This window comes from Meleagris gallopavo, chromosome 17 (genome assembly GCF_000146605.3).
Source record: "Meleagris gallopavo isolate NT-WF06-2002-E0010 breed Aviagen turkey brand Nicholas breeding stock chromosome 17, Turkey_5.1, whole genome shotgun sequence".
Classification (NCBI taxonomy): Eukaryota; Metazoa; Chordata; class Aves; order Galliformes; family Phasianidae; genus Meleagris; species Meleagris gallopavo.
Genome location: NC_015027.2, coordinates 8475728 through 8495216, shown reverse-complemented (window position 1 = coordinate 8495216; position 19489 = coordinate 8475728). Strand labels below are relative to the sequence as shown.

General features: G+C 44.7%; 1 protein-coding gene across 1 annotated transcript in view; it reads left to right on the top strand.

Annotated features, from left to right (window-relative positions):
- TTC28 (tetratricopeptide repeat domain 28) overlaps positions 1-19056 on the top strand; it is a gene marked incomplete at its 5' end in the record, with an annotated part of 57132 nt that extends 38076 nt beyond the window's left edge. Inside the window, 9 exons of the mRNA XM_019620928.1 lie at positions 2277-2421; positions 4431-4610; positions 5696-6416; positions 7057-7181; positions 8234-8465; positions 8886-8962; positions 11829-11958; positions 12936-13043; positions 13561-19056. Of these exons, the coding sequence (XP_019476473.1) occupies positions 2277-2421; positions 4431-4610; positions 5696-6416; positions 7057-7181; positions 8234-8465; positions 8886-8962; positions 11829-11958; positions 12936-13043; positions 13561-15185 (3343 nt within the window). The remainder of the gene's footprint in view (positions 1-2276; positions 2422-4430; positions 4611-5695; positions 6417-7056; positions 7182-8233; positions 8466-8885; positions 8963-11828; positions 11959-12935; positions 13044-13560) is intronic.
- Positions 19057-19489: the final 433 nt, after the last annotated feature.

The following is a 19489-nucleotide window of genomic DNA, read 5'->3' as shown; positions in this document are numbered from 1 at the left end:
TTACAGGATGAATTAGTCTTAGCTCAAGGCTTGTGTGATGAGGGTTTTCTCTTCCATTCTCTGAGATTCTCAGGGGATCACTGCTTTGTTCTGCATCTTCAAGATAAAGGGAAGAAGCAGAGCTAACACTGACATGCAGGCATTCCTGAGCCCCAGTTTGTTGTTTGCTTTGCTTGCTGCAAATCACCATTTCCTTGTACAAAGGGTTGTAAATAAGCTACACTGTGCAGTCTGTGCAGACTCCAAGTGATATTTATTGTTCCAGAAATCAGGGGAGGGAACACAGCAAAAGCAGGGTTGAAGTGCTCAGCCCTGCGACTGTGCAGCATCCCAGAAGCCAGTGCTGGGGCTTTGTAGAAGTGTTTGACTGAAAAATTCCAAAGTCTCTTTCATTACATTGAAATCACTGGGATGTGGACCCTGTACAGGTCCCTGGAGAGCTGTTCATTTGTACTCTTCTGGGAGGAAAGGGAGAGAGGGCTCCAGGTTCGATCTGCCTGCTGCAAAAGATGTCTGTCAGCCTCCCACTATGGATTTTCTCACTCTCCTTTGTGTACACACACACAAAGGATGTGAAAGATTTATGACACTCCTTTGATTTTATTTTAATAAAAAATCCTATTTGAGTGGTGAAGGGATAAATCCAGGTTTTCTTGGCTGTGCAAATAAGGTGAAGGGGGCTCTACTCATTAGAGCAATCAAGCTCCTATCCCCTGCAATAAATTAGTCAGTGAAAGTGGCTTAAGGTGGAAGACGGGGCTGTGAGTGCCACCTGCTGGCACATGGCTGCACCCTGGGAAGGTCGGAGCTGTTGGGCTTGGACCAGGGCTCTTCTTGCTGGCTGGTTCCTGGGCAAGCAGCAGAATACCCCTGCCATTCCCTGCTTCTGTATTCGATGGAATATAGTGGAGGAATCCGCCATACAGGATCCACAGCATCAGACAATCACAGAATCAGTAGGCTGGGAGGGACCTCTGGAGATCATCCGGTCCAACCTTCAGGTTGGGATAGCACAGTTTTTATTTCCTGATCAGATTCTAAAGCCTTGTGCTTGATAGTCTGGAAACAGCGTTGCTCTGCAAAGTGTGCTCAGCTCAGTCAGCTGCTGCAGAGGGTTCTAGAGGGGAGAACACAGTGCTGCAAGGGGTAAAACTGAGGAACAGAGACAAGGAACAGAGACAGGGGGAGTTGTTCAGGGAGAGCAGCTGCAGCTTAGGTACAGGTGAGCATTGGTTGGTGGGTGGGAAGCAGTTATGTTGTGCATCACTTGATTTATAAATATACATATATATAAAACCACAATTACTATTTTTTCTTCCTTTTCCATCTTAAATAGTTTTTATCACATCTCAAGAGTTCTACTTAGTTTTTTTTTCTAATTCTCTCCAATATCCCACTGGAGTAAAGCAGTGAGTGAATGGCTGTGTGGTGCTTTGCTGCCTGCTGGGTTAAACCACAGCACACCTAACGTGCTGATGAGGTGTGAGGGGTTGGTCGTGAGTCCGGGAAGCTATAGCTGCTTTCCTGTCATATAAATTGGCAAAACCACATGGCACTGGAAAGTATCTGAGAGTTGGAACAGTGCTGCACTTCCTGGAGATTAGGAAGGGAAGGAGGCTTTCTCTGTGCAGCAGCATCAGAGCATGATGTAGGCTGGGGTTACAAGGAATGCTCTATCAGGTGCTTTTGGCCCCATGGGGACAATGAGGCCCTCGTGGGTGGCCTTTTATGCCAGAGATGTTGTTTTCGTTACCAGACAGCTCCAATGGTGACTCTGGTTGACTTCTGGCCTCGTAGTACTATTACTGTAAAACATCTCATTTCCCCCCTTCCTCTTTTTTAAGGGCCCACCTGTTAAAACTTTCTGGAAAATTATCCTTTTCATATAAAATGGTTGTTCATGGCACCATGCCAAGGATAACCTTTCTGGGGAGCACAGCTGCTGGATTAGACAGACCAGATTGGGGCAACTTCATTTCCTCCTCGGGGCCATAACTTTTTGTACCCACGCCATTTCAGGCTCCTCGGATTGCTGGTGTGTGATGAGGCCTGGCACCAGGTGGAGGTGCCAGAGGATCTTGTGCCATTGCTGTCATTGTGCATTGTGGTGTGAAGCTGAATGGGAGAATAAAACCCTGGTGTGAAGCATCTTACAGAGTGCAGTGCTCTGCTTGGACAGACTGGGACTGGCTCTTTGTTCGTGTTGTGAAGTCAGTGCAACCTACTGTGGACCTCTGGTCTCTGAAACTAACCTCTCTCTTGCCTCTATCCCACAGGAGCAGTCAGAGCATGACCAGTCTGTTCAGCAGTACCGTGTCTCCTGTTAAGGATGGAACATCTTCTCTTCCAAGGAGGCAGGCTTCCTTCACCAAACCCCCTCTCCGAGCACTCTACGACTTACTGATAGGACCCATGGAAGGAGTAAGCTTCTAGATGTAGAGATTTGCTTACAGAAACTCCCTGTCACTTGGAAAGCTGAAATGGCCAGCCCGGGGGTTGTTCTGAGGCATGATGCCTTCAGCTTGGTCTTCCCAAATGAGACTGAATATACTGGGAGAGGAAAACAAAGAATCACTTCCACTCAGCTGCCAAAGTGTAATGCTTTTGATGAAGGAAGTGTGTCCCTGATTGCTAATCCTAATTGGCAAACTTGGCAGACTCACCGAGGAACAAATACATAAGGAAGAGTGAAAGACTGTTAAAAGTATGGAAAAAAAACCATGCAAACTCAAAATTCTGCTAGGTGTATGTCATTCTGGCTCAGGTGCTCTGATTCTGTTGCCAATAGAATTGGAGCAGTAGGTAAAATGGAGTACTTATTAAAAATAAAAATAAAAAGCAAACAAACATTTCTGGAAAACAGCTCCCTGGTGGGAAGCTACTGCTTGTCAGCTTGGGCTCTGCAAAAAGTGGCAAGGCTGAATGGGAGCTGGTGGATTTAGCTGCAGAGCACGCATCCTGGTTCAGCACAGACAGCCAGTGCTGGGCAAGCATCCCTTGGGGCTGCTGGTGTTGTAAACAGCGTGTCAGGCTGGAGCAGACATGGTTCACAGGATGGCTCCTGAGGCTGCTGCGTGTCAGGGATGGCCCTGCATCCTCTTCTCCAGTCTGTGGGCAGGACGAGCTCAAGAGCTGTAAGGAGGGAAGGAGGTACAACAAGAGGTCAATAGCTGTTCTTAATTCCTTTAAAATGAAATTTTTCTCATCTTTCAGCAGTTTTTTTTCCCTCTTTGAAAGCCAAAAAGACATTGAAAACACCTCATTGTCTCTCTTCAGCTTCCTACTGTTTGACACTCTCTGGTGTAGCTGACGTTTTTTGGCATTTCTGACTCACTCCCAACTCCTTTTGGGGGGAAATCACCTGACTGAAACTTCTGTTTCTTAATAATGTTCATTCATCTTTGCTGCTGCCTGAGAGCTGAAGCTTGAGACCAATTGCAAATTCCTGTTATTCTCTGATTGGTGGTGAGATGGGGTCAATGTATCTCAAATTAATCCTTAGCTATCAGTGCATCACGGTGCAGTCTGGAAATCTGCTCCAGCTAGACCCTGAGCAAAGTGGAGGGAGGAATCGTGTTAGGACCAGGGTGCATACTGATATAAGTAGTAACATTCACCCTCAAACTGCACAATAGTCTTTTTTTTTTGTTGGATGGTGATTATTCAGTGTGCACACACTTCAGGATTTCCTAATCTTATTCATCCATGCCATGTTTTAAAAGTTTGTGTTTCCATTTGTGGTAGTAGCTCACTGCTGATAACAAAATAAAGAAGATTATTCTGTCTTCTCTTAAATGGGAGCTGAGCTGAAATAACTTTGCTCTAAAGCGCGGATTTCAAACGGATTAACATCTGATAAATAGCAGAAGAGTGTTAGAACATGAGTGATATTTCTTCCAAAAAGAATCTAACTAGATCCACAGAGGTTTTGTGAGGTTATTATTCATGAAATGCTGCTTGTTTGAAAATATGCTTCCTGTTCTGTTGAAGCCCCTGAATTTCTAGATCAGAAGAGCCCGAGTAGCTGTTTTTCTGATGTCAAAACAGATAGTTGCTGCATCTGATGGAGATTAAATCATTTAAAATCAAAATTCTCATACGAACGACAGTCCAAATGTTAGATCCTTGTCTCCATCCTGCAGCACACACTGCAAAGTGATCTTGTCTCTGGGAACATGGAGCAGCCTAGAGGGGAACAGAGCAGCAGAGGCTGAACTGTTAGCTCCGAAGCTGTGTCGGAAGGAGGGCTGACTCTCACCTAAGCCTGTGCTGAAGCTTTCATCTTCAAAGAAATAATTTATTTACCAGGACTAAGTAATGCTGCTTCTCTGCCTTAAAGGTGGACGATTGCCTAGAAATGTAATGACAGTTTGCATCCAAATCCTTGAGACTTCTTCGGACCATACTAATTCTATGTCTTTGCTTTTCAGGGCTTGATGCATTCCAGTGGGCCCGTTGGCCGTCACCGCCAGTTGATCTTGGTTCTGGAGGGAGAACTGTACCTCATTCCTTTTGCTCTCCTGAAGGGCAGTTCCTCCAACGAGTACCTCTATGAGCGCTTCAGCCTCATTGCAGTACCGTCCATCCAGTCGCTGAATCCCAGCTCCAAGGTCTGACACTGCGTTTTAAAACCTCCCTCTCACAGAACCTCTCCCCCGAGGTATAAGTTCCTATGTGTGCAGGAATAGCAGCAGCTCTGTCCTCCTGCACAATAGAAATGGTAAATGTGCCACCTTCCTGCAGCACTCCCAGGGCAGATGAGCATGCAAAGTATTCTGGTATAGTTTCTGCAGTATAGAATCACAGCACCAGATATGCCAGGAAGTACGAGGGGAATCGGATATCCTCCTTGGAAGGGCAGCATATCCTGGGTTGTGGGCAAACTGCAGAAATGTAGGTGTTCGTGATACATGCTGAGCTTCCTTGGTGAATTAGCTGCCTTATCACATTCCTAGTTACGTTTCCCTGCTTCTCAGGTTTCTGTGTGGAGGACATTGATGTCTCATGACAGTGAAGCCATAAGTCAAAGCCGATACCTCTGGCAAATCTCCGAAATATCTTCATGCTGATGCATGGCAAACACTGTCAGCTTTTCTAAGGCCTGTGTCTCCAGGGAGAATATCTTAAGTCACATCTCTTTTGCTGAGCAGTGTTAGCGCTGCATGTCTTGCCTTGCATTGGCTTAAATGCAATCACTGGAACAGCAAAAAGGTCTGAATATTTTCTCTGTTACTCATGTGGGCATTAAGGATTTCTGGTCAGTATCAGGCCCTAGTAATCAGTTGCACACAGTGCCATGCTGTTGGCAGTGGATCTGCTAATCCTTGAAATACGGGTGCTAGAAACCAGGTAGTGGGTGTTTACAAATAATCCTCCCTTAAAGTGGGAAGCTGGGATCTTCTTTGTATGTTTAGCTCTCCTACAGCCCTTCAGGATGACCTGGGCTATATATATTCCTTTCTGTTTTAATCTATATGTTAAACCAAGAAGCGGAGATAGAAATCCTGACAGTCCTAAAGTGGAGATATTCCTTGGAATATTTAAATGGAAAAAACTAATGAAATACAGAGCTTTCTTTAATAATTACAATGTCCAAACTTCTGTTTATAACCAAGGAGACAGATTGCTTTACTAGCAACACCTCAACAGACAGATCTCTGAGCCCAGTTTATGCTTTCTTTTTCTCTCCATATAGTCCCATGGAAAGAAGAATACTTCTGCTTACTCCAGTTCTACCTCAATGGCAGCTGTCATAGGAAATCCCAAGCTCCCTTCAGCAGTTATGGATAGGTGGCTGTGGGGACCTATGCCTTCTGCAGAAGAGGAAGCATATATGGTATCAGAGTTACTTGGCTGCCAACCCTTAGTTGGCAGTGCAGCAACAAAAGAGAGAGTCATGAGTGCCCTCACTCAGGCAGAGTGTGTCCATTTTGCAACCCACGTCTCCTGGAAGCTTGCTGCTTTGGTCCTGACACCCAACACTGACAGCAATCCAGCCAGCAGCAAGAGTTCATTTGGGAACCCCTACACAATTCCAGAATCCCTTCGCATGCAGGATGATGCCAGTGATGTGGAGAGCATCTCAGACTGTCCTCCTCTCCAGGAGTTTCTGCTGACTGCAGCTGATGTCTTGGATCTGCGGCTTCCTGTAAAATTAGTGGTTCTTGGCTCTTACCAAGAATCCAACAGCAAAGTCACTGCTGATGGAGTCATTGGCTTGACAAGAGCATTCCTGGCTGCTGGGGCTCAGTGTGTCCTAGTGTCCCTGTGGCCTGTTCCAGTGGCTGCATCCAAAATGTTTGTACACGCCTTCTATTCCTCCCTCTTAAATGGGATGAAAGCCAGCGCAGCCCTTGGTGAAGCAATGAAGACTGTACAGAGCAGCAAGCAGTTCTCCCATCCATCCAACTGGGCAGGTAGGAGGAATCTGTCTTGTGATAATCTGTGAGTTTTAGAAAGGGTTCTTATGCCAGAGAGTTTGAATTAAGAAAGAATTGGTGCTAGCAGGTAGCTGAGAGCAGCACGTTCCCTGCGCTCACACAGAACTCAGCCCGTGTTTCAGGCCCTAATTCATCTGAGCGTGGCTGAATGTCAGTATCAGGGAGAAATGTTGGTATTTTGCTGTATAGTAAATGGGTTGTGGATTTAATATAATCCAGAGCAATTGCAAGGTGAAGTGTTTCATCACAATTGTTCCATGACTACAAAGAAATAATGTGCAATACCACTCATTCAGTACGTGTTTGAGATTTGTAGGGGAGCACTTAACCAAAAGACAGTGTTATTCCACTTGTTTGAGCAGGAAAACAGTATTGAGTTAGCAGAGGATGACAAGTAAGCATCCAGAAGCTTTCTGGAAATTCAGTCTCATAGAACTGGGCAGCGAGTGGACAGTAATCATGCAGGGTGCAATAAAACATTATGTCATTAGTCTGAGCAGGGAGAAGTTATCTGCTTCTGTTCTGCATGTTTCCAGTAACAGAGGTTCTCAGTCTGTCTCATTTCTGTCTCAGCTTGACTCAATTTTCAGTAAGTCTCTTCTTCTGAACCCTGCAGGCTTCATGCTTATTGGGAGCGATATGAAGCTGAACAGCCCCTCTTCACTGGTAGGACAGGCCCTGACTGAGATTCTGCAGCATCCCGAAAGGGCACGGGATGCCCTGCGTGTCCTGCTCCATCTGGTAAGGGAGGCAATGCTGCAGCACCTGGCAGGCATGGGAGGGGGGCTTGCAGTCTGTGTCGTAGAGAGATGAATCTTTGAATGAAGAATGGGAGGAGAAGCACCCTGATGTGTAATAGGTCACACTTGGATATGAACCTTCAAGCCTTCTTTCATACCGTAAGTCATTACCTTGCTAAACCAGTCAGTGTAAGAAGAATGGGATACCTAAAGGAGTCTCCAGAGTAGATATGAAGTCCTCTGTTGTGTCATGACAAGAATCTTTCCCAGTCCCATCTGGTTTGCATAAGCTGTTGAATTGGGGATATGCTTTAAAAATGAGATTATCGTTGGGGTTAATTGTTTTGACAAGGAAAATTGCTATGGACATTGCAAGAGAGCAGTCACAGGGGTGCAGAGCTAGTGACTGAGGTCTGTGGGCAGACTTGGAGATGAGAGACACTTCTGTTCCCACATGTACCAGTAGCCTGCTGTGGGGAGTGCCAGGGTGGAGGTCAAGCTGCCAGATGATGAGGACACTCTTGTAGTGCTTTTATTTTCTTTTTTTATTTTCCCAGTATGTCTTCTGTAGTCCCACAGGAATGTGGAGTATCCATGAGAGGATGGAAACTCATGAACATTGCTAGTCATTCCACTTACTGGGTTTTTGTGGCCACTTTCCTCTTGTTACTCCTTACCATATAGCTCTGCACGCTCTTGCCTGGTAACGAACAGTGTACTTAAGAGGCTGGAACCTGAGAGTGAGTCATCTTGAGCAGACAGATGCCGCTGCTCACTTATTGGAAATAGTCACAATCAGGCTGGTACTTCGTTCCTGTGGCATTCATTTACCCAGTCCCAGAGCACAGTGTTGCTAGTCACAGTTATTTTAAAGCTGTGGGTGCTGAGCTGCTTGAACCTCTGTTTTCAGGAGCACTTAGTCTTCTATGTGTGACAGGTTCATCACCAGCCTTGCTGTCCCTCAGCCCTTTGTTCCTGCCTCTTTACTGTGTAAAATGATGTTGTTAATAAAAATCTCTTCTATAGTGAGCTAACTCTGTATTTTCCTCACAGGTGGAGAAATCATTGCAGCGAATCCAGAATGGGCAGCACAACTCCATGTATACTTCCCAGCAAAGCGTGGAGAATAAAGTTGGAGGTATCCCAGGCTGGCAGGCACTGCTCACAGCAGTGGGGTTTCGCTTGGACCCTCCAGCCAGCGGCCTGCCAGCAGCAGTGTTCTTCCCCACCTCCGACCCTGGTGAACGACTGCAGCAGTGCAGCAGCACCATACAGTCACTCCTAGGTAAGAAGCAGGCCAGCTGCAGGCTCTGTTCTCTTATGTCTAAGCAGACATTTGCCTTTTCCTGCCTTTCTTTGGTGTAAGCCTGCAGAATGATGCTGCTGGTCTAGGTTTCTACAATAATGAAGTGAAAGCATTTAACAGAATAGAGGTTCTAGAAGTAAATGTTAACTGAAACTGTTGTAGATTGAAATCATTTACTCCTGGGTCCAGTATTTGAGAAGTAAGATATCTCTCCCCTTCTTTTATAATCAGATGCAAGGTTGGGAAAAACATTTTCTGGAAATTGCTGCTGTTTCCAGAATGATTCAGTTGGGGAGAGAGTTCTAAGAATTAGCTGGAGTTACGTCCTGTTCAGGTTGCTACATTCTTAGCAGACAATAAGCAGGTACTGAACAATCTGTTTTTGCTGGTATTTTCCAGGTTTGCCTAACCCTGCACTTCAGGCACTTTGTAAACTTATCACAGCTTCAGAAACAGGAGAACAGCTCATCAACAGGGTAAGTTGGAGGTTTTTCTCCAGTACCAGTTTCCAAATGGTTCATTCCAGGTCAGTAAATTCAGAAACACACAGAGTGGTTTGCGCTGTGGTTTATCAGCCTCGGAGGCCGAAACTCTGTATTTCCCTGTTTGTCTGAAAGAAAGGGTGTGTGGAGAAAAGAAAAAGCATATTACTGGGTTGCATGGCCTTGGATCTCACAGATCAGTGAAAGTGAAAGCATAATACTTACTGTACAGTGAGGGAGAAGCAAAATGTGGAAAATGAGTGGTAGAAGCACTACTTTTTGGCCCATCCAGACCAAACATCTGTATCCTATCCAGGGCCTGTGTTGGCTGATTTTGTACCCTGTAGTTACCAACAACGCAGAGAATACCTGACTTTGGGTGATGCCAGGATCTTAGAACTTATTGAGCCAATGTTTTTTTTCTGATTTGAGTAGTCATAGCTCTGCTGCAAGAATTCACCTAATTTAAGAGAGAGACATAGTGCCAACCTGTGGCCATGGTGCTCCCCTGTGCCCCAATCCTCCCCACCTCCTTCACACTCTTCCCTTTTCCCTGTTTTTGTAGCATGCCTAGAAGAACCTAACTTCACTGTGCCACCAGCCTGGCTAGCTTTCCCTTACATGTTTCTTACTATCCCAATGGCTCCTCAAATAAGGTTTATTGTGATCATTTGCTTGCTTGAGTAAATGAACACACTACACGTTGTGAACAGGTGAACAGCAGACTATTTCCCCCTTTCACCATGCAAAGATGTTATGGGGAAGTACCACGGAAAGTAGCTGGGATTATCTCTGTGTGGTTCTAGAGGGCTCTCATTCACACTGTGGTGTTGAGTTTGTCTGCACAGAATACAAAATAACAACTCCAGCTTTGTAGTTATCCATTAAGAAGCTGCTTTGTAGGTCAGGTAGACTATGTCTGCTTCAAGGAAATAGTTTCTTGTCACAAGTTACAGTAGCACAAGGGATATTTCTGATGGCTTTGTGATATTTTGCTTTCTTGCTTTGGCTCTTTTGTTAGTGCCTGAGACTTCTATTGTGAAGGGTTATTTTTTCCTCCTTACCACCAGAGGGAGGCTTGCTGTAAATGGGATGTGATGAGGACAACATCGTAGTAGATCTGTATGTTTGATTGTCCATGAGATTACTTCACGATTGTCTTCTTGTCTCAGACAGTTAAATCACCCAGGGAAGAATATTCAGACTGGCAGGAATATTGCATCGCTTCTGCAAATGTTCTTGAGTAGCCCAAACCATAGGCAGAATTTCCTTTTGCACAGTAACCTACTTAGTTGTAAGTTCAGGATTTTTCAGCTGAACTCTCACAACTTCTGCTGCTACTTGCTGGCCTTGCCTCCTTCTTCTCAGAACTTCAGTTGGTGAGCAGCAAAGGCGCAGCCTGTCCCAAAGGAGACAAGACTTTGCATAGAACTGAAGCGTGAACACTTTCAGTTCAGTCAATAGCTGTTGCTTTTATCTGTGTCTTTCCAGTAATTGGTGTTGGACGGGAGCAGGTGCTCTTGGTGTTAGTGAAACAGTGAGGTGGGCAGTCTAATTTCTTGCTCTGGATAGAAAGTGCTTATCTTTAGCATAAACTGGAAGGCAGGAGCCACAAAAGTACGAACTTTGGTGCTACTACATATGCAAGGAATATATAGGGATTGATGATTGTTTTAAATGCCAATAATATATACCAGATAAAAGGATGGAAGGGCTTGTTTTATGTTCAGCCTTCTGCCAGAATGTGGGTTGGCCTGGGTGTCTGCCTGCCTTCTGTCTGAGCTGACTGCAGTGAGCTGGGCATTCCCAGATTCCAGCTGCCACTTCCTACACTGCTGGGCTCCTGATTCACAGCTCAAGCCATTTCCATTGCTCCCTTCTTTCTCAGAATAGAGCATCCTGCAGTCAGGATGCTTGTTTGCATGTGGATGTGTCGCTGCACTGCAGGGCTCCCTGTCACAGGCATTTTGTAGCACAGAGTAACCTGTGTTCTTTTCTCCTCTCTTTTCCTTCTCTGTTATCTGCTGCCTGAAGGCTGTTAAAAATGTGGTGGGAATGGTGAGTATATTACATGCACAGGGGAATGACACTGCTGTGCAGGATTAAAGCCTTGGTTGCTGCAGAGCCATTTCCCTGAGCTGCAGGGTACCATCTTCACCCTGCTTTCAGGCCTGGAATTTGCCCCATGGTGCTAATGTGGAAAAAGACTGTGTAAGCTTTTGTGGGTTGGAAGAGATGGGTGGTCCTGAGGTATCTGGTCCCCATTTAATGATTTTCCATCCTTCCTTCCCTGGCTGTGTTTTTGAGGCCTTGGCACCTTAACTTGTGTCAGATCTTCATAAACACATTTTTTTTTTCTCAATTTTGCTACTCCTGTCCTTTGGGCAGTGTTGAGTAAATTCACTCCTGGAAGGCCACAGAGATATTAGGAAAGTCTTCCATAGCTTCATGTGACTCATTCTGCCCAGTTAAATGCTGAGAATGAGTTTTCTGGGTTTCATTTAAGGCGTATTGCTCAGTCATGGTACGGGCTTTAGCAAATGTCTGTGAGTAGCCCCTTTGCTTTCACTTCCCATGCATTCCTGCTGTGCTTCCTCCTTACTCAATTTCCACTGACCACACCCCAGCCCTCCCCCTTGTTCTGTCCCTTGATGTGCTGCTGATCAAGTGTGTCCATAATTGCTGTCCCTGGACTGTTCTCTCTGCTCAGATCTTTCATCTCACTGTTCTGTTCAGGAGCAGCAGCTAAGTGTATGAGTGTATTGGTGAGGGGCTCTCAGCATGCATTTCCTTAGGTGTGACTGTCAGAAAAGCAGTGATTTGATTTCTAAGGAATGGATAATGTTTGTGTTATTTTCAGCTACATCAAGTCCTGGTTCAACTTCAGGCAGGCGAGAAGGAACAGGATTTCTCCTCTGCACCAATCCAGGTTTCTATCAGTGTCCAACTCTGGAGGCTTCCTGGCTGTCATGAGTTTCTGGCAGCTCTAGGTAGGAAAACACTTCTTTCCTTATCTTTCTGAAGCTAGTGCTGGTGTCTCATACGGTGGCTTGAAGTAGCGATGAGGCTCACAGCTGTAGATTTGTTTGTCTGGGTTCTCTTTGGTCTCTGCATCTCTGGATATGTTCCTTGACTGCTCAGTATTGCACGGCCAGTTCACATGCACCAAGCTCCCATTTACAGATTGGTCAGTGATAAACAGCTTTTTTTGTCATGCACCAGAACATCTCCTGAGTCAACAGAAGGTGGATTTCAGGGTTTAGAGCAAATCGGTGCTGTTTTAATTTCAGAATCTGGTTCTCCTATTGTCCATAATGCATACTTGTGAGTTTGCTTCTGACTTCCTACCTGAAAGTGAACCAGTCATTCCTTTGGCTGGGCAACCTGTGCAATAGGCCAGGATAGTATGTACCAGGATCTGCATCCTGCAGAAAAGATAGGTAAGAACTAAATATCTAACTAGGTTTTATTCTGACTTGGACCTGCAAAGGCTTAGGGGAAGGACACTGCAGGAAAGAGGCAACATGGTGGAAAGAGATGTCCAAGAAGCCTGAAGAGCTTGTAAAAGCCAGGCATTGCTTGTCCCTCACATTTATGCTTCCTGCTGCCCAGGCCTTGTTTGGTAAACTCCATGGTCTTTGTTCTTCACAGAATCACAGAATGGCCTGGGTTGGAATAATTCCATATAATTTGCAGCTAAAATACTGAGCAGTGTGTTTTGTCTATCAGTTTGGACTGGTGTGCTTTGTGTATGTACAAGTGTTCACAGCCCAACTCCATAGTGCTCTTGTGAAGATCTGATAAATAGTAATAAAAGCAAACCAGATATTGCAGATGAAGAGATGTCATTCCAGGGCATTGCATTTAATGTCTCTTTGTTCTGTGTGTGCTAAAAACAAGATGATGCTTGTTTAGAACATAGGATCTTTTCATGAATTGTGACTTTTTGCTCCTTGTTCTGCTACAGGTTTTGACCTTTGTGAAGTGGGGCAAGAGGAGGTGATTCTGAAAACTGGGAAGCAAGCTAATAGAAGGACCATGCACTTTGCTCTACAGTCCTTGCTGGCACTTTTTGGTAAAGCTACTTAGAGTAGTTTTTGCTCGTATACTATCTGATGATTTGATCAAAATCAATTCCATTGAAATCTCACAGTCGTTCCTTTTGCAGACATCACACATTCATCATCATACATGCACCACAGGCCATGCATCACTTAACAAGTGCAGCAGACGGTTTTTTAATGTTAAAAACAGCGTTCAGATTTGCCTGAAGACAAAGTTAGGAATACACACCAGCAGCTGGAAGATTTTGAGATATAAAATCCTAATCAGTTGGTGAATTCCCAAAGTTTTCCCTTAGGATACTTGGTCTGAGGCCCTCGTCCATACGTTTCCTGACCTGTGCTCATTATTTTTCTCACCTATGTAATAGGTTGTTTGGTTTGTTGTTGTGCTTGTGGTTTTTTCTTTTAAGTAATGCAGTGCATGTTTTATAGCATTTTCTCTTAGTTCTGATAAGCACATTGCCTGATTTGGTTTACTATTACTGTGTATCTAAGGGCACGCTTGTACTTTTTTAAATTCTTTTTTAGATTCTACAGAGCTGCCTAAGCGCCTTAGCCTGGACAGTTCCTCATCACTAGAGTCACTGGCTTCTGCTCAGTCTATTTCCAACCCTGTACCACAGTACCAAAACCCACCATTCTCTCCTACTTGTCCGGATGGCATCGCATCAGATGCCATTTCTGTGTATAGCCTGAGCTCCATTGCCTCTTCCATGAGTTTTGTTTCCAAGCCAGAGAGCATGCCGGATGGCGTGGGACACAGAGGACGCCAGGACTATGAGAGGCCCAAGAACATCTATCCACATAGGTCTGCAGTGCAGAGCCAGTTGTCTCCACAAACCAGCGTGGTAGCCAGCAAAGATGAAGAAGAATATGAAGGTTTTTCTATAATCAGCAATGAGCCTTTGGCCAGTTACCAGGAAAATGTAAAAACAAGATTTTCCCCTGATCACAAGCAGCCCAAAGCTGGTCAAACTGGTGGTGTTAAAGAGCCTGTCAGTTCCAAAGGGAGCATAAGTACTCCAAATTCTCCTGTTAAAATGACTCTTATTCCCAGCCCAAACTCACCTTTCCAGAAAGTTGGAAAACTTGCAAGTTCTGATACTGGGGAATCTGACCAGTCTAGTACTGAGACTGACAGCACTGTCAAATCCCAAGAGGACAGTAATCCAAAGCTTGATCCTCAAGAGTTGGCTCAAAAAATCCTGGAAGAAACTCAGAGTCACCTCATTGCTGTTGAACGTCTTCAGAGAAGCAGCAGTCAAATAAGTAAGAGCAAAAATTCCGATGATGCAGCTCCCACACCAGCAGGTATGTCTGCATTCAAATCATCAGAGACCAGTGCGTTCAGCAGGCCAATCAGCTCGAGTCAGAAAAATCAGTCTTCACCTCTTGCAATTAAACCAAAGCCTCCAACAAGGAGTTCATCCCTTCAGAAAGTGAGTTCTGGCTATAATAGCCCCACAGCATCGGAGATGTCAAACAAAGAAGGCACAGGCCAGTACAGTGGGCAGCCATCTCCAAGCTGTGATTCACACGGGTCCTTAACTGAGCAGCCACACTTTAAGCTCAAGTACCCCAGCTCTCCTTACAGTGCTCATATTTCTAAATCACCCAGAAATATCTCCCCGAGTTCAGGGCATCAGTCTCCTGCTGGCAGCACTCCATCTCCAGCTCTTTCTTACTCCTCCACCGGTTCTGCTCGCTCTAGCCCAGCTGATGCCCCAGACATAGACAAACTAAAAATGGCTGCCATTGATGAAAAAGTGCAAGCGATTCACAACTTAAAGATGTTCTGGCAAAACACCCCCCAGCACTCCAGTGGCCCAATAAAGATTCTCCGAGGAGCACCTGGAACAATGACTTCTAAGAAAGATGTCCTCAGCTTGCTAAATTTGTCTCCACGGCACAGCAAAGAAGAAAGCGCAGAAAAGCTGGAACTAAAGGACCTGTCTATTGAGCAACACCTTGCTTCTCCACAAAAGAACCCTCCTAATGGACACAGACACCCTGAAACTACAAATGCAGTGACATCAGCTCACCCTCCACCTCCCAGTAGCGCTGCAGGGTCTGTACGCCCCATGAGGCTGCCGTCTGGGAATGGTTATAAATTCTTGTCACCAGGAAGATTTTTTCCATCCTCCAAATGTTGAAATGTCTCGAGTACCAACCGATGACTTAAAGTCTTGTTAAAGTATTTGCTTCTGCCCACTTGCCTTTATCGATACAGAACCACAGAATATTATCTAAGAAGCCATGGTCATACTTTTGTCAATATACAGAAATGCAACAGATTGGCCCTTGCTGTCCCTGTGTAGGAACCTGGGCCTCACACAAATGGGTTTTAGCTTCTGTTATCAGGTCTTTGGCCAGACTTGCTTCACAGGTTCTATGTAGCGTTCCGTTTTTGCTGCAACCGGTCCAGCGAATCTCTTTCTGTTCAAAAAATGTTAGATTTTAAGCCACCACCTTGTATTTTTTATCCTAATAGGAGGTTTTACAGCTGGCTTTTTATACAGAAATTATACATATCAGGGATTGGAGAGAGAAGAGAGGAGGCAGAACTTCCATAAAGCATGCACAGGTTTCTGCTTGCAGCATTACAAGCCGTTTCTCTGGTTGGTTTAAAGGCTGGCAGAGAGGAGGAGATAACACACCTCTAGGTACCTCCAGTAAGTTGTTAGCAAAACACAAGAAATTGCTGACACTGCAACTCCATAGCAGTTCTCTTTTCATTGATATAAACAGTGACACAAAGACAAGAGGAGAGAGATGCCCCGTTCTAAAACCTGCATCCCAGGTAACTTCTGTCTGGAGGGAAACCTCTCAGGTGACTTTCTGCTGGTTGAGCTGCTCCCAAAGAATGTTTGGGTATAACGGAGAAGGTGAGCCTCAGCATGAGGTAGTGAGTGTGTCAGAGAGATGAGCTCTGTGTTATCAACGCTCTGATCTTTCTGGCACACAATGTTACGATGGTGAAATTTTCATCTTGGCAGGTATTTGGGCAGTACAGATGTCTTCTGTCTGCTGAGTGTGTACAGACAGTGAGGCTCATAATATTGTTTTGTAGTTCCACATTGGCAGGAATGTGACATCAGTGTATGTGGTTTAGAAGTTATCCAAGTAAATCCTTCTCTGATCCTACTAAACGTTTGCAAGTAGCTCATCGTGGGCCCATCTGCAGAACCTTCCCCTGCTGTGGAGACAAGTTTCTTCAGGAGCAAGTACACCAGTGTACACAGGCAGGATACGTTTCTGTCACTGTGCAGTCAGGACACACACGTGAGGGAACGTGCAGACCAGCTGTGTGCAGAACCTGTGCACCTTTTGGAAAAAGAGAGCACCCCAGGGGTGATGTGGGAAGGACAGAAAGCTTTCCTAGGCTAGGTGGCATTTAGGTGCTGTGAATCAAGTTGGAGGCTATTCTTTTTTTTAAGTGACCATTAAACGTAGTGACGTAATCAGAATCAAAATGATAATTTACATGCACTGAAAACTGTGGACATGAACTCAGCCACACTGTGCACTTAGATCCAAGCAGAGTATTTCACAGGCTGCGTGCTATGAAGTCGGAGCACTGGATCACCAAGGCTTTTGGTTTCTATTATGCACTCCCAACATTTGTCAAGTGACTGAAGGCTCATCACTTCACCTCTCTGTGCCTCATCTTCCCTGTCTATATACATGGGGATAGTAAAACTTACCTACCTACCTCACGGAGGTGTTGTGAGGCTTATTAATAAGGCCCTGAGTTTTAGAGGGATCTTAAGCCAACTTTCAGTCTTGCAGCTGACTACCTGAATGGTGAGTGCAGTCAGATCTCCAAACTAGTGAGGGGATCATTGCTGATGCAGGTAATTGTTGCACTTATCACGTCTGGATGCTCTTCTTGAAAATGTGGACCTGAGTATTTGTGATCTTGGGGGGATCTCAGAAGAAAAGCGTGATAGCAGGACAGAGGATTCAATTCTGATACCATGATGTAAAATTACTTAGGTTCTACTTAATCATGGTGCACGTACGAAATGCTTGCTTTGAGTATATTCTGGAAGCCACTGATGTTGAGAGAATGATTTCCTTTTTGCTATTGCAAAAAACGAACACAAGCGCTGAGGGCAAAGAACATCAGACTGTGTAGTTACAGTCAGCTAACGAGAGATGGATGGTCACAAAAGTTTCAGTGCAGAAAGACAAAAAGAGTAGTTATTCATTTACTCATATTATGCAATGTAGCAAAAAAAAAAAAAAGTTGACTAAATCCATTCAGTTTATACGATTCAAGTTACTTGTCTGTATACTGCATCTTTCTGAGATGGTTTGGTGCTAGATACTGTCTTTCCATCGTTAGGTGGGGAACATTAGAATAGTGGGCCAAAATGAGTCAGTACAGCACCGACACATCAGGTCGATGGTGGCTGCTGATCGTGCAGCTTGCTGTGGTCACACGACTGCTGAGGGACTCTGTGTGACTTGCTCTGTTTCTGACCAGCATAACTTAGAACGACATCCCAGGAACACCCAGGATGGAAGTGGGCAGCTTTTTATGTATAGCAACAGCAAATACTCCCTGTAGTGCTGCATAACATGCCGGAAATAAGCCTCTTTACTGTAGTTTACATCCGTAGCTAAAGGCTCTTTAATCTGTGGAAATTCTATATTGTCATTTTGGTACAACCCTTTTTCATGCTGCCAGTAGGTTTCATACTGGCTTAAAGTTTTCAGAAAGAGCTAACTTGGGGTGGGGGGTGGTGGTTCTTCCGTTGTGGTTTATTTTTTAAGGGGAGGGATGCGTTAGAAGCAGGGAGGGGTCAGATGTTCAGTACTTGGGAAATTGATGTTGTATAAATAAGGAAGGTGGGTGTCACTAGAACAAGTCTTTGAGAAGTTTATTTCCATGGGCTTGGCACAGGGCACTTCCATTGGCTTAATGAGAGCCGTCAACATGCATGCTTGCTTATGTCTGGGAGACACTTCACACACCTTGTGCCTCACTCCTCCACCCCCAACTGAGAAACAACCCCTTTGTGAGGAAAAAGCAGTTTTATCAGGTTTGCCCAATATGTGGAGAAATTCAGGAAATGAAAATCACATGTTCTCTGTTTGATATTAGAATTCCTTCTGTGGCGTTTAAATGCATTTGTCGTTGTTGTATTTGTGCATGGTACAAGTGACAACACTGCTTAATACAGTGAGCAATAAGAATTAGGTATTACCCACTTTCACACTAAACCTGCCACATGCAACGATTCCCCCGGGCCGTGGAATGTATTTTAGTTTGGTTTTATCCCATGTGTTTTACTGTGTGAGATACCGATTACAGATATTTTATTGTCTATCTGTAGCTGAAACTAAAGGGCAACAGTAAACAATCTCATGGAACAAAATCCCGTTTAATTTGGTTTTGTTGGTTAGCCTGAACCCCGGCCTGCTACTGGTTTTCCTTCTTTTTAGTCGTACCTTGTTTAAATAAGGCAAAAAATCATAGAAGGGTGCTATACCTGTGTACATCAGTCTTGGCCGCACTTCCTCTCGTTAGGTCAAACTCGTTCTGTGACAGTTTGTTCTCTTTCATGTTGCAGAACAGATTCAGGTGCACAGAAGATCTGTGAATCTGATAGAAAACACTGGTAGTTTCAGGCTAGGTGGTAATAATGGATTTGAGCAATTTTGGGTTCATTGCATTGCAGTGCAGTCCAGAAAGGCTGCAAATGCGTATGGAAAACTTCGCCCCTCGGTTGCAGAACTCTTCAAAAGAGCATTGAAGATGGTAACTCAGAGGACTGTCAGCAAAGACTCTTCCAAGCAGCAGCCCTTTAGCACTTGCTCTCCATGTATGCAGTGTTAGCCATGTTTGGCCTATACGGACATTTTTGTAAATTAAAACTCTGTTTCCAGACAGCATTAAACTTTTTATATTATGAAATTTACCATGTAAAAAGATTTTCATATTTTTATTGAAATTGCTGAGGCATTTGGCCTTCTTCCTTTGTGATTTCAGTGTCTATTAAAGCATGAGTTCTCTCAGTTCTCTGGTCTCTTGTTCTAGGACAGCATTGGTAACAAGCTTGTTGGCGCACGGCTCTCTGTCCTGGCAGCCAGCTGGGAATTTCCAGGTGTCCTCAACTTCTGCTGTGGAAGTGAGGGGTCTCTGAGAACTTCCTGGTTTTCAGCAGAATGTCATTCTCCTCTACAAATGATGACTGGAAATTGCTTTTCCTTTTACTAGAAGGTGGTGGGAGCATCAGCATTTGCTCACTGTTTTTTTGTTTTAGTCAGCAGCAAAAGGTCGTGTAGGCTTGGAAGGAGTGTCAAGGACCACCTTGTCCCCATCCTTGCACTGTGGGAGGACCAAGTGACAAAGGTATGATGTATGTGATACATTTTCCCCACACCTTTTGCCAGTTGAAACATACTTATCTTTCCTCTTCTCCTGTGTTAAAGATGCCCTTGTCCCTAA